At 54.7% G+C, this 13,707-nt stretch overlaps 5 protein-coding genes across 5 annotated transcripts; 4 read left to right on the top strand and 1 right to left on the bottom strand.

Moving 5' to 3' along the window:
• The first annotated feature begins 486 nt into the window (after window positions 1–486).
• Window positions 487–2,931, top strand: BO95DRAFT_516017 (Clr5 domain-containing protein). Its single transcript, XM_025591789.1, has 2 exons — window positions 487–930; window positions 1,084–2,931. The coding sequence occupies exons 1-2, from the start codon at window positions 815–817 to the stop codon at window positions 2,813–2,815; spliced, it is 1,848 nt and encodes a 615-aa protein (XP_025440477.1). The 5' UTR covers window positions 487–814; the 3' UTR covers window positions 2,816–2,931.
• A 1,151-nt stretch (window positions 2,932–4,082) lies between these two features.
• Window positions 4,083–6,335, top strand: BO95DRAFT_444729 (glycoside hydrolase family 76 protein). The gene is made up of 4 exons (XM_025586950.1): window positions 4,083–4,525; window positions 4,658–4,902; window positions 4,968–5,417; window positions 5,479–6,335. The coding sequence occupies exons 1-4, from the start codon at window positions 4,426–4,428 to the stop codon at window positions 6,052–6,054; spliced, it is 1,371 nt and encodes a 456-aa protein (XP_025440476.1). The 5' UTR covers window positions 4,083–4,425; the 3' UTR covers window positions 6,055–6,335.
• Window positions 6,336–6,667: 332 nt separating this feature from the next.
• BO95DRAFT_444728 (LCCL domain-containing protein) lies at window positions 6,668–9,331 on the top strand. Its single transcript, XM_025586949.1, has 2 exons — window positions 6,668–7,507; window positions 7,561–9,331. The coding sequence occupies exons 1-2, from the start codon at window positions 7,044–7,046 to the stop codon at window positions 9,152–9,154; spliced, it is 2,058 nt and encodes a 685-aa protein (XP_025440475.1). The 5' UTR covers window positions 6,668–7,043; the 3' UTR covers window positions 9,155–9,331.
• A 110-nt stretch (window positions 9,332–9,441) lies between these two features.
• Window positions 9,442–11,155, top strand: BO95DRAFT_192976 (uncharacterized protein). Its single transcript, XM_025580965.1, has one exon. The coding sequence runs from the start codon at window positions 9,840–9,842 to the stop codon at window positions 10,899–10,901; it is 1,062 nt and encodes a 353-aa protein (XP_025440474.1). The 5' UTR covers window positions 9,442–9,839; the 3' UTR covers window positions 10,902–11,155.
• Window positions 11,156–11,410: 255 nt separating this feature from the next.
• Window positions 11,411–13,543, bottom strand: BO95DRAFT_367483 (amidase family protein; the record flags this gene model as incomplete). The annotated part of the gene is made up of 2 exons (XM_025582791.1): window positions 11,411–11,603; window positions 11,676–13,543. 2 exons carry the CDS (start codon window positions 13,541–13,543, stop codon window positions 11,411–11,413), a joined length of 2,061 nt encoding a protein of 686 aa, XP_025440473.1.
• Window positions 13,544–13,707: the final 164 nt, after the last annotated feature.

Genomic DNA, 13,707 nt, shown 5'->3' with positions numbered 1-13,707 from the left:
GGATCGGCGGGCCCCGGTTTTTTTGGGGGTGGGAGGGCGGGAGGGAGGACCGGGTGTGGTGTGGTAGTGACTCTCACCGCATTGGACACCGCCCATATGGCAGAAACTAAGTAACCTCGTAACGAGAATTCGTTCTGCACTAGGTATACAGAGGGAAAAAAGTTATCTGGAAAACTGTTCAACATCGTACCGCCTTTGCTTATGGGCAGAATGAGCGCTCCTCACCGCGTAGGTCACCGCCAGAGGTGGCAGAAACTAAGGAACCTCGCGACCTCGCGGCACGATTTTACAGGTGTACAAGGGGAAAAAAGTAGCCGGGAAAACTGTTCAATTGATTACCGCCTGCCGAAGCTGGGGAACTCGTGGCCGGCAGAAAAGGTGGGCCGGCGATGATGACGTGCCAGTCACGTGGGCTTTACTCATGACCCACTGAACAGCTCGCACTCCTGGTGTCAATGACTCTCCGTATTCCACACACTTCCGTCTCACCCCCTTCGAAAGCCACCTGCCAACGCGAAACCTACTACGGTTGTCCAGAAAGCTCACCGGACACTGTTCCAGGGCCAGACGCACTACGGGGTACAACAAGGACAACCGACGTCTGTTTGGCGATCTATACAACCCGTACTCCACTCACCAGCTCGTTCACTCTCTCTTTTGTCGAGAGCGAGAAGGCGTTCCTCGCCTTTCCTCCCTCCCTTCCCTTTCGTTGGGTGTGTCACTCACCCCTGGGGCATTCGGCCGTCTTCCCCCTGCGGAGGGAAAAAGAGAAGGTGCCGCTTTCGCCGCCGCCGCGCGGCTTTTCTTTGTCAGGATGGTGTACGATTGGGAGGGAAAGCGGGAAATCTGCTTTCAGATGTATATTAAGGACAAGAAGGCGCTCGAGGAGATCATGGAATATATGAAGAGTGTCTATCAATTTGCACCGAGGTGAGTGAGTCTTTTTGACATTCGTGTATCTAATCATTGAACCCTTGATTTCCGAAATCTCGACCCGTCTCCCCGCGCCGATCCGCTCTCTCTCTCTCTCTCTCTCTCTCCTCTCGTTTTTGTCTCACTGACAGCCAATTGTTTCTCCCCCAGTAAACGAGCGTTCCAAACCCAATTCAAGCGATGGGGTTTCCCGTCCAAACAGAATCCAGCACACAAGAATGTCGAACTCGTGGCGCGCGTCAAACAGCTCTGGGAGCGGAACACCAGCCAACGAGACATGCTGCGCATGCTCAACGAGGAAGGGTTCGAGATCAAGGAGCGGGAGCTGATGCGCGTGCGCGCCAAGAACCGCTGGCTGCTTCGCGTCCCCAACGGCATGAAATCGCAGTCGAGGATGATGCAGACGCCCGTGCCGCAATTACCGGAGGATGAAGGTCTCCTGGCGCTGCAGCAGGAGGTGTATAAGTCTGGGTTGGCGTATGAAGAGCATGAGGAGCCTCTTGTCCCCGCTGTCCCCGCTGTCCCCGCTGCCACCACCACCACTGTCGCCACCACCGACGACGCGTCGACTTCACCGACCGCCTCTCCAGCCTTGTCGGCTGAGGCTTTGGCCAAGCGCAAAGAGCGAATGGACAAGTTGAAGGCAGAAAGTGCGGAGCGGTGGGCGAATCGGAAACGACGGCGGCGCACGCGCGGATGGGCAGGCATGCCAGCGGATCCTCCAGGGCCGCCCCGATTTCCCTCGGAGACGACGATTGACGAGAGTAAGAAGTACCTGAACCTGGATAATGTGATGTATCGGCAGATTCGGGACCAGTTTCAACAGATCTGTGAGGAGGCAGGCTTCATCAAGAAGACGGTGGCTGGGCCCGAGCGATGGCAGGAGGCAAAGAACAAGTTGATCCAGGAGTCATATCACCTCCAGCAGGTGTTTCACGATCAGAATCAGCTGGACGTGAAGTCGTTGGCGCTGGATGTTGTCTGTACCGATGTGACGAAGCGGATGCGCACGCTGGAGCGCCGGATGACCATTGCCGAGGCGAAAAATGCTCTGGGCATCAACCCGGAGGAGAGTCGTCAGATTCGGAATGCATTCTACAATACTCTCAAGGCGGATCATTTCACCAGTAAGCTGGAAGCGGGCGACGAACATTGGAAGGAACTGAAGGAACAATGGATCCAGAACTCGGAGCTTCTACGGCGCATCCTCGCCCCCGGCGCTGCGGATCCCGAGCATGCGACCAAGCTCAAGGCCCTCGAGGTCCTTTGTCGCGACGTCATGAAACGACTTCGCGATGACCAAACCAAGCGACATCCCGCCCGGAAGTCGTCGGTCACGCACTCTCATGTGCCCAGCCCGGATCTGGAGAGCCCCCCAGTCAGCGTCAGTGCTACCTTCGGCAGTGGCATCGCGAATGGCATCAGCACCCTGGCTTCGCAGGCCCTGGCCAGTGCATCAGTGTCGAACACCGATTTGGGCGACATACAGATTGACCCTTCTCTGTTGCAAGCTGCGAACGACCCGTCCTTTGCCACCGCTGCTCATGCTGACTCGGGCAATGCCTTTGGCTATGTGGATCCGATGCTGGGGTCGCCCCTCTTGCACGTGCCCGTCTATCTCCGCATCCACCCCCAAAGTCCATTGCATGGAGACGCTAAGACCTGGGTGGATAAGTTGACCGCCAGATCGGTGACGGAACTCCAGCATTTGGTTGCAGCGAGATATCCTGACGCGGTCATCACAAAAATCGAGGGTACTGACCGCGACGAGAAAGGCAACGAGATCTCGTTTGTCATCGACGAGGAGCACGAGCTGGATGCTTATCTAACTCATGTCCATGGAAGGAAAGCGACGTTTATCTTTTCCTTGGACCAAATTTGACATTTCGCACCAAACTGCTTGTAACCTCTCATGCCACCAGGCTGGCTCTCTGCAGTGCTGTTACTGATACCCATAGTTTGCACATCTTGTAAGCGACCTGTTAGAAATAAATGCGCAAGTCATGCTTACCGTACCCATTTAACCATTCGAGTGTAATTCCGCGAACTGAAGTTGTTATATGGACGAGGTAGTAAGAGCGCTACATAGTTGGCAGTGGAGCCAATGGCGAGCCCTTGCGGGGGTGTACGAAACCACCCAACTTCAATCACCTTCTTCCATACTCTCTGTCATCTGTGAGAACAGGTTTCACGACTAAGATTATCTTTTGCAGCGGTGTTTAGTGTTGTCTTATACTGACTTGGCTACCTCTTTCTTTGTTAACCTTGTTGATCGGGTTCTGGTCGTATTCGTATCTATTTTCCTGCCTTCAGCTTTCGGAAATGACGCAGTGGTGGCTGGCCCCCAATGCTCAGCAGACAAGGCAGCAGTGGCAGCCATCGCTGTGATGTGCGTGTTGATCTTCGCTACTCCGTCATCAAGCCAAAACTCTGTGAGTGTGGCCTCCAGGAAGAAAGAGAAATACATAGTATCTATTTTTCTTCGTGTTCACATACGATCGCTCAATGCACATAAGATATTGACCTGTGCTGACATGCTGAGTCAAGGATAGAAAGCCAGCCTGCCAGCCAGCCTGGAGGATCGAGATCTACCGCCCAGCAACTAAAATGTCATGTCTCACCCCTTACTTTTTTTCAGCGGCACATGGCCTCATGCTTGTGTGTTGTGACACGGACCGATCGGGGGTTGGCAATATTGGCAACGCTGGGCAAAAAAGCTTGGGACCCGACCGCATACCGATGTCCACCAGGGGCAGGAAAGTGTAAAAAGGCAATGAAGACTGGTTACAACTACCAAAGCCATGTCCCAGACAAGAAAGCACCCAGACGGAAAAAGCCTGGATTGAGGTCGACCCTGGATCCAAGACAGAACAATCTTGTCGCACCATTCATCATCCATGGGCACACTGTCCCCAATTTGTTCCAAGAATAACCGGACGGTTCTCAATGATCATTGCACGAGCGAAGCTGACGTGGTCCGCCCGATTGTCCCTCTTCCTCCCCCCATGGCTAGCCACTGGTCTGCTAGTAATCTCCTTTTTTCCTTTCCGACTTGAGAAAATGAGTAACAATAAATAATCAAACAACAAAATCTGGAACCTGAGACGGGTTGGCGGCTAGCAGAGCAGTCCAGTGCTGGGTCTCGCTCCCCCCTCTCTTTCCCCCCCGGCCCCATTTTCTGCTTCTGCTGCAGTCCCTACCTAGGTATGCTTTGCTTGCTACTGGCAACTTACTGCTGCCGCTGCGGCCAAACGCCATCATCCTTCTTTCACTCTTTCCCTGTCCCGTTCTCAGTCTCAATTCTAACTTATCCTTCTCTCTCCGACCCTTTTCCTTCTTTCCCTTCCCCTCTCGATCGTTTCGCCTATTTGGCTCCCATCCCCGCTGGTCAGCCGTAACCTTCCTTCGTTTTTTTTTTTCCTTCTCCCTTCTCCGAACCCTCCTGCCGCTCGTTTCCTTCTCCATTGCCTTCCGAAGTCGCCGCCTTCCACCATGCGCTTCCTCCATGGTGCTCTCCATGGAGGGCTGCTTCTAAATGCCGCTCTCTTCGGCCATGTTACTCATGCCATTGATATTGATATCAGCAGTGAATGTATGCCTTCCGCTCTTTGATTCTATCGCGTCCTCCAGCCTGCCGTCTACCTTTCCATACCATTCGGGGATATCTTGTGGCATTCTCGGATAAGCTGTCACACAGAACACTGACCATCGTCTGTCGCAATAGCATCTATAAAGGCTGCGGCAAGCAAAACAGCATACGGGTCAATGACCTGGTACCACGGCAATGAGACCGGCCAAATTCCTGGAGCATTCCCCACCAAGTGGTGGGAAGGCAGTGCGCTGTTCATGAGTTTGCTTCTCTACTATTATTATACCGGAGACAGCACCTACAACGATGAAGTTCGCCAAGGTATGCAATGGCAAGCAGGTGATTGCGACTACATGCCGAGCAACTACAGTAGTTATCTGGTATGTAATCCGGCTCGCGTGGGATCAGACTTTCGGACGGAATCTCACATAAGGCATCTGGGTAGGGTAACGACGATCAAATGTTCTGGGGCCTTGCGGCGATGACCGCGGCGGAGATCGACTTCGCCGATTCGACCGACGGATATTCCTGGCTCGCTCTTGCTCAGGGCGTGTACAACACCCAAGTCGCACGCTGGGACTCGTCGAACTGTGGAGGCGGGCTGCGCTGGCAGATCTGGCCGTACGAGGCTGGTTACGATATGAAGAACTCAATCTCGAACGGAGGCTTGTTTCAGCTGGCTGCCCGTCTCGCCCGTTACACGAACAACGATACGTACGCCGACTGGGCCGAGAAGATCTTCGATTGGTCGGCATCTGTTCCTCTGTTAAATAACGAAACGTGGAACGTTGCAGACTCTACCGACATCGATAACGGATGCACAACGCAGGGCAACAACCAATGGTCTTACAACTATGGAACATATCTGATGGGTGCCGCATACATGTACAACTACGTAAGGACGAAACCCGACTGACTTTTGGTTGTGTGGACGCTGACGTGAGACAAAATCGCAGACGGGCAAGGCCAAATGGAAGACCGCCGTGGATGGTCTTTTGAACGTCACTCTGACCACATTCTTCCCGTCCAAGTACGGCGGCAACATCATGTCTGAGGAACTCTGTGAACCCCTGGAGGTTTGCAACGACAACGAAATCCTCTTCAAGGGCCTGCTTAGCGGATGGCTCGGGTTTGTGGCGTTGGTGGTTCCCTCGACATATGACCAGATCTTGCCGAAGCTGCAGGGCTCCGCCGAGGCCGCTGCCGCGTCTTGCAGCGGAATGAGCAACAACACGTGTGGTGTACGGTGGTACCCGAAGTCGTGGGATGGATGGAACGGCATGGAGGAAGAAATCGCCGTCACCAATGTTCTTTCATCCGTTCTCATTACGACGAAGAAGTCCGGTCCAGTGACCTCCACTACTGGCGGTAACAGTACCAGTGATCCAAATGCCGGTAAAGGAGATACCACTGGTGATAAGACTGCGACACGGAAGATCACAGCCGGTGACAAGGCCGGTGCATCTATCTTGACGATTGTTTTTGTTGGTGCGTGGGGTGGCATGATCGCTTGGATGCTCCTCGGAGGCTAGGCTACCGCAATGACGGCTTGATGTCGCATCTATATACCACACAGTGGTCATTATATATCATTTCACATATTGCGGTGTCCTTTCCTAGGGGACCTTTTCCCTTTTATCTCTTTATATTATATTTTTTTTTGGTTCATATTCCCAGTGGTTTCAAGTGGTCAGGTACATATTGTGTTGTTGAGAGGCGCAGTGTGTCTATAGGTCTTGTATGATTTGTGTCTGGATGCCTTTACTTGTCAAGGATATGACTGTATATATAGAAGATAATCAAGATTCAGCAGGTATTTTTGAGACAATCTGCGGGTGTCCGTCCTTCTGCCCATCGGTTAGTTCGCCACCGCGGAAAAGCAGTCCCCTGAAGAGAGGGTGAGAAGTGAGGGGGATGTCAAGTCAATACTAGGTAACTAAACTAACTACAAGGGCCGGCTGACATAATGACACTCCGCAGGAACGCTGCGGAGAGTGGGGCTGACATAATCGACGGTGAGTGGTCAGAAGACTGGGGCGAGTGACTCTCGCTGTGGAATGGAACCTGAACCTTAAAGGCTGGAAGGCTAAGACTGTCTGCCTGTCCGGCTGCCAGCGGGCGCCAGGCCTCTTTTGCCTCTCTCTCTCTCTCTCTCTCTCTCTCTCTCTCTCTCTCTCTCTCTCTTTCATGCACACCTCTCCCTCTCCCTCTTGTCTTCCTACTTCTCTCTGGACAATTCTTCTATTACCTATTGTGTTTCTATTCTGGTTCTTTCCCCCCCAACACGGCGTCATATTTCTGCATTTCTGCATACCCGCATTAGTCTCCCTTCTCTTGACTGAGAAAGGGTCTCATTGCGGCTGGGATCCGATCTAGATTGCACCGAGCCTTAGGCCCTTAGCTTCTTCCCTCCGCCGTTCGCCCCCCCACTTAGATACGTCGCTTTCCCTCAGAACCCTGCTTTCTATCTATCACTCTATCGCCCCTCCGCTGCACACACTATCGTCTTATCACAAAGACAATGCTCGGCGAAGGTCCTGAGGACACTTCTCGGCCGTATCTTCCGCCGTCGCTCGAAGATGAAGAGGCTCGTTCGGTCGATCCCGACGCTTCCGATCCGCCTCAGGATGAGGAAGCGGCCCTCCGATATCTGCCCGTCTGGCTACGGGAATCATCCAAATCTTTTCGCTGGGGTTGGGTACCATTGCCGCTGCGGAAGGTCGGTCGAGCCACCGCTGAATGGGTCCGGGGTCCCAGTCCTCCGCGATCACTGCTCCTGAGGCCCTTGTTCCCACAGATCCAGGAACTTCCGGTCCGTTACTTGGAGCGCTTCTTCCCCAAGCGCAAACAGAAGATCGCGCTGTTGCTGTTGCTGTATGTCGCCTGGTTCTTGCCGTGGAGTTTGGTGCTATGGCACTCCCGGCAGGCCGGGTATATTGAAGGATATGGGCGACCGCAGACACTGTCCTGTCGGACAAGCTTCTGGTAAGCTGAGATGCGCTAAAGCGGTGCTGTAGATCGAGCTAACCTAGATCCAGGGCGCACGGGAATGAATGTGGTCTGAACGGAAACGATTGTCGCCCGTTCTCCGAGTCAACGATTGCCTTCCGCTGTCCTGCCAACTGTCACGACGCCAAGTTGTTGGAGCCTCATATGGTTGGCAACGAGACGTATAGTTATCGGGGCCTAGTCGTGGGAGGACCGGAGCCCGGCTCGAATGAGCCCGGTGTCTACCGGGCTGATAGCTATGTCTGTCAGGCGGCCATCCATGCTGGTGTTATCACTAACACGGTGGGTGGCTGTGGTGTGGTGAAGTTGGAAGGTGCTGCGCACTCGTTCCCACCGTCGAAGCAGAATGGAATTCGCTCGGTCGGATTTCCATCTACCTTCCCCAAGTCTTTCAGCTTCGTGGAGCTGTCTTCGTCGCAGGCGACATGCCCTCAAGACCCTCGGTGGCCGCTGCTTGGCATCACCATTGGGGTGCTGAGCGTACTTTGGATCTTTAGCACCTCCCCGCCGGTGCTTTTCTTTAGCACTTTCTTCATGCTGTTCTGTCAGGTGGGCCTGGTCTCAGATCCGCCTTCTTTCACCCAATTTGCCGATCTGCTCTCGAGCCTGCTGTCACGACTGCTGCCGGCCTCTTTCGTGGCTTACGTCCTATATAAGTACTGCGCTCGGCCGCTGTTGGATCCGCTGTCGAAGCCTGTCTATCAGATCACCAAGACGCTGCTCTACTTGCCACCTGCGTTCATTGGCGGTCTGAACAACTATACCTTTGCGAGGCTGATTCCCTTGGAACGACTAACACCCCACGATATCCAGAAACAGCCCGGAGCCAAAGTAGCACTGGCGCTTGTCATTCCCACGGTCATCTGTATCATCCTCACTCAAGCCTGGCAGATTCGCATGGGTGGTTTGATGCCTCGCTATCTCAAGATCTATTGCACGATGGGTCTTATCCTTCTGATCTTGCTTCCTTTGCCGGGTCTCCGCCTGCGCATCCACCACTACATTCTCGCCATCCTCCTTATGCCTGGAACAGCCCTTCCTACTCGACCATCTCTGATTTATCAGGGCTTACTCCTGGGTCTTTTCATCAACGGCGTTGCCCGGTGGGGGTTTGCGTCGATCATTGAAACACCCGCGGCTTTGGGCGAGCAAGCCCCGGGTCCCGGTGGAGCGCACGGGTGGTGGGGCGGCACCTACCCCAACGTCACCGATTCATCCGTGGCCATTTCGCTGCCGGGCTTGGACTCCCACGAAACCCATCACGGCAACGGCAACATCACCTTTACTCTCTGGGAACGACAACGTATGAACAAATTGGACGTGGATGGGATTTCAGTTCTGGTAAACGACGTCGAGCGCTGGCGCGGATACCTTGACGAAGATAAGCGCGGAGAATTCATCTGGCATAGACATGGACATAACGGACTCGAATTATTCCACCGGCCATCGATTGACAGTGATGTGATGGATATGGAGATTCTCCGTGAGGACGAAGACTCGCAACCAGAGGATCTCTTCTTCCGCTTTGCTTTCCTCAAGGGAGCGGAAGCTGGCAAGTACGGAGGGGCTGGAGTCTGGCTAAAAGATGGACGATGGATGTCACCGCCAGCTCCAAAGTCTTAGATTTGGTGTAACCCTGCATGGTCGATTTTTAGAGATGGTGTTGATGGAGTACAGATCTGTGTTTATGATTATCAATCGCTCCCGCTCTCCCAGGCTCGGTGTTTGCGGTGTTTGTGCATGCTGTGATAGTAGAACGTATATAGAAGTACCAGAGTATATGAGGAGTAAATGAGCCTGAATATTTCATGAATTATCATATGGCTGGTAATGAGTACTTGAGCATAGTAGGCCACCTTTTATTCTTTGTATACTGGGGGTAATTCCTCGGCGTAAACAAGAAAATCCCAGACGATTTCCCCAAGCCATCATGTGACCCGAGCGGAGGTGGTTTGTGGTGTTTGCAATGTTTGACGTGAACGGTGGAGCGCGGAGAACTACTCAGAATCACTCCAGTAAAGTAGACCAACTTAAACTAAGTTACCGGCAGTTGTTGGCCCGGTCCTCCTTTCACTCCACGGGCGGTCTCTCTCTTTCGCCCCCCTGGACAACATTTACGCTCCATTGACTGCATCTCCAATCCAGAGAATATCACACTACAATCGCATACTCGATTTCAATTCCAACGATACGCGGGCAGGCCGCCCCGCCTGCCACTGCCACACCACAGCCTGCCACTCTTGCTCACCTCACCCTTTAAGCCCCCCCAATTCCACCCCCCCCCCCCCCCCCCCCGGGAAGAGCCACAATGATGTCCTCATCATTCGCTCCGAGTCTCACCCGCCGCGACACCAAATCCAGCATCCATGACAGCAGCAGCGGAATTGGGCTCGGCCACAATGGCAGCACAGCGGGGACGCTCCCGCCGCCCCTGACGAGCACGAACGGGTCGTACGGCCCGCAGAGCGCGGCGGCGGTCTACCAGCACATCCACGACATGGCGGCGAAGCGCATCTCGACGCTGGGGTACCTGCGCAAGGCGCACGAGGGGCGGATCTACTGGTTCAACACGGTGCACTTCTCGCGGGCGGACATCAGCCGGCTGGCCTACTTCGAGTCCCGCAAGCTGTCGCGGCGGGCGATCAACTTCCTGCTGCTGGGGCTCTCGCTGCCCCCGATCCTGGACGTCAGCACGACGCCCGTCGAGTTCCTGCGCGCCCTCAACGCCCTCCTCCTCGAGTTCGAGGCCTTCCAGCAGGTGCACCCGCCCGACGGCCCGCCCTCCTCCACCGCCTCCGCCCTCGCCCGCGCCCGCATCCCCCAGATGTTCAAGCGCGCCGCCCACGTCTCCGGCGCCTACTCCTCCAAGGCCCGCCGCGCCAGCTCCGCCACCGAGATCGGCCTCCCCATGCAGTCCTCCGACCCCTCCGACCTGAAAGCCATGGCCGGCGGCGCCCCCTCGTCCGGCGCTTCCGCTTCGGCCCACCACCACGCCGCTGCTGCAGCAGCCGCCTCCTCCGCCTCCTCCGCCTCCATGGGCTTCCCCCACACCGAGGCCTCCGAACTCCTCCCCGGCGAGGAATACACCTACCTCCTGACCCCCCTGCTCCCGTTCGAGCCGGATTACTTCGAGACCTTCGTCACGCTGTGCGACGTCCTGATCGATTGCTATACCCGCTTGGTCTCGTTGGTCTACACGCCCAGTATCTGCACGGTGGCCATGGGCGAGATGTTCTCCAAGGCCGATGCGAAGATCCGCAAGATCATGGTCGCGGGGATTGTGCGCGAGTTCGAGGATTCCAGTCGCACGCAGGCCAAGACGGAGATCGCGGGCGTGAGTCGCGTCGTCTTGGGCGGGTTGATGGGGTAGCTGACACATTCGTGTGTTTTTTTTCCTGCTGCATTCCTCCCTCTTCCCCCATCGTCTCTATCTCTTCTTCTTTCGAAGTTTTTCTGCTTTGCTTGTTCATATGATAAATTGTGGAGCTGCGGTTCCCCGCCCCCCTCGTCGGGTTATGGGAGTATATAGGAGTCCTTTCTTTCTTTTCACCTTTTCTGTCCATTCTTGTTCATGGGTATGTGTGCATATTACTTTCCCTTACCTTTTTTCCCCCTCTTTTCTCAGACTATCGGGACGTTTTATAAAAGGGATATGAATGGGTTCTCCTGTCTGATAATGATGAACTGTGATATGTCATCTTAATGTCTGTTTGTCCATAGAATGATACCTGATTGACAATTCCAGGTGGTGTGCAGTGGATGTGGATATCGATGGTTGTGTTTGTTCGAGAGTGTCATCTCGTATAATTACATTAAGTGGAAGGCGCACCTCGCTCCAGGCTCGAGTGAACCTGCCTTTGGCTATCACCATACCCGGGTCTAAAACGCAGTCCTCCCCGTCTTCACTTCTGCGACAATCCCCTCCTCTGCCATCCTTTCCACCAGATCAAATAACATGAAATCACAGCCCCGTCGCGCGATCAAATTGAAAACTACGGGCCACTGCTCCGTCACCATCGTCACAGGCGAGGAGTACGGGACCTGTCCCAACGGGATCGTGAAGTCCGCACAGCTGGATGACAATCATACTGTTAGCACACCCTTCGTGGTCGGAGGACGAGCCCTAAGAGAAAGAAAAACTCACCCGAACAACGCACAAATGGTCACGCATGGAATCACCGCCCCATCCGGGTACGAGGACAGGAACGTTGCGTTGGGTCCCTCGTTCAGCCTCGACTCGCGGAAGCTGGGCAGCCCTCCGGTCCCGGCATCGCAAACGAGCAACGCCTCGGAGCAGGCGTCCGCATCAAAGCGGAGAATTTCGCGCTCAAACCACTCGATACTCTCGGCTCGGCTCTGCACGGCGGCCTCATAGTTCTCCGCATTCGTGACGTTGAAGTCGAGGTTCGTCCAGAGGTAGCGGATACCGGGGTCCACGGGGGGGAAGCGTCCGTCGTGCTGGTCGGCCCAGGCTGAGATCAAGGGCTGGGCCACGTCGTGGTACTGCGGCCACGTGGTGAGGACAATGGTGTTGTTGGCGAGGCGGTCCCAGTTGTCGGTCGTGTCGGGGAAGATGGCGGCGTCTGTGATGGTGGCGCTGAGATTGAAGTGGGTGACTGTCATGTTGAAGAGGGTGGTTAGTCGGGAGAGGGTAGAGGTGAGCAGGTCTTGTGCCGCGGGGTTGGGCATGGGGAAGTATTCATCTGGGTAGAGGATGCGTGATGGGAATGCATGAGTTTTCGGCAGGGAAAGTGGAGGAAGGCCGGTAATGGAGGTATTTTGATGCAGCTCTGGCTCGCTGCCATACCATGATTTTGCGAACTGAGACCATGCGAGTGGATCACGCCCAAAGACACCAACAGTGTCACCGGCCCAGCTGAGTGGCACGGCTCCCTCTAGGGACATCATACCCTGGCTGGGCCGATTGCCGTAGGTACCCGAGACGGCTGCTGGTCGGCGCATCGATGAGCCGGTGTCAGTGCCGATGGCATGGTCTAGCCAGGCGTATGCTGTAATGGAGCAACCGCCTCCAGAGGACGAGCCGGCGCAGGTGAGGTAACCGTCGCCTCGGGGGTTGAAGGGATGTTGTGCATCAACCCAGTCCCATGGGCTTGCGCTGGCAGCAAACTGGGCCATTTTGTACTTGCCCACGAGGACTGCACCCAGATCGATCAGTCGTTGGATAGCTGGCGCTGTCGAGTCGGCGATTGGATGTGTGTGAATCCATGCCTGACTGCCGGCTGAGGTCTGGAGGCCTTTAACGTCAAAGAGGTCTTTAATGGCCACCCGTTTCCCAGCCAGTGGACGAGGATCGTTCCAGAAATGGATGCGACTGGGAACAGGTATCATCGGAGCCCAGATCTGAAAGTGCATGGACTGCAGCGGTGCGTAAGTGTCCAGGCCATCATTGATAGGGTAGCTTCCTGTGATGAAGTCGCGATACTGGTCGATGTATAGCCTGTAGGTGTCTAGAAAGTGAACTGTCGTTCCAAGCAATAGAGCCGTATACGGTCCGGGCTGTAGAGCTTTCTGACTGCTCATACGTACGGAGACAGCATGACTGGGGGCTTTTCGGAAGACTGTAGCGTCGAGATAGAGCTGGTCGACTCCAATCTGATCGAAGTATTTCAGCGCCGTCTTGTCGATGGTGACGGATCGAATGGAAGAGGTAGAAGTGATATAGATCGAGGTCAGGAACTGCTCGAAGAAGACATCATCTCCAGCCAGATAGGCGTCAATTGTCTCCTCCAAGAAACCCCCCGTGACGACACTCTGGTTAGTGATGATCACAGTGATTGGCGTGTATGCCTTGGCCTCGGCTGCTTCACTTCCTTTGGAACTTCCAATCTGCCCTATCGCTTGTGGATGCAGCGAGTTTGCAAAGTAGGTGACATCGCCCAGGTCATATGTGATTCCTCCTCCTGATGTATGTTCGAGATTCTGCAGCTGAATGGAAGCTGTACTCACTGCCCATCCGAGGATCAGGAGATAGAGAATATAGATCGGCGCCATGCTGCGGACAAGTGGTGTGAGGTTCTTTGTGGGATTTGACAAGTAGATCGATGGAGTTGAGCTGGGTGGTGAAGTCTGCAGGAAGGTATAGTATTTAAATGGGAAAGACCCTCTCACCACTGCACCAGGCTCAGGCTGCCGTCTACGCCTCCAATCCCGATACT

The sequence above is a fragment of the Aspergillus brunneoviolaceus genome (genome assembly GCF_003184695.1).
Source record: "Aspergillus brunneoviolaceus CBS 621.78 unplaced genomic scaffold BO95scaffold_49, whole genome shotgun sequence".
NCBI lineage: Eukaryota > Fungi > Ascomycota > Eurotiomycetes > Eurotiales > Aspergillaceae > Aspergillus > Aspergillus brunneoviolaceus.
The sequence above is the reverse complement of the archived record's forward strand: the minus strand, read 5'-3'. Positions and strand labels throughout refer to the sequence as shown.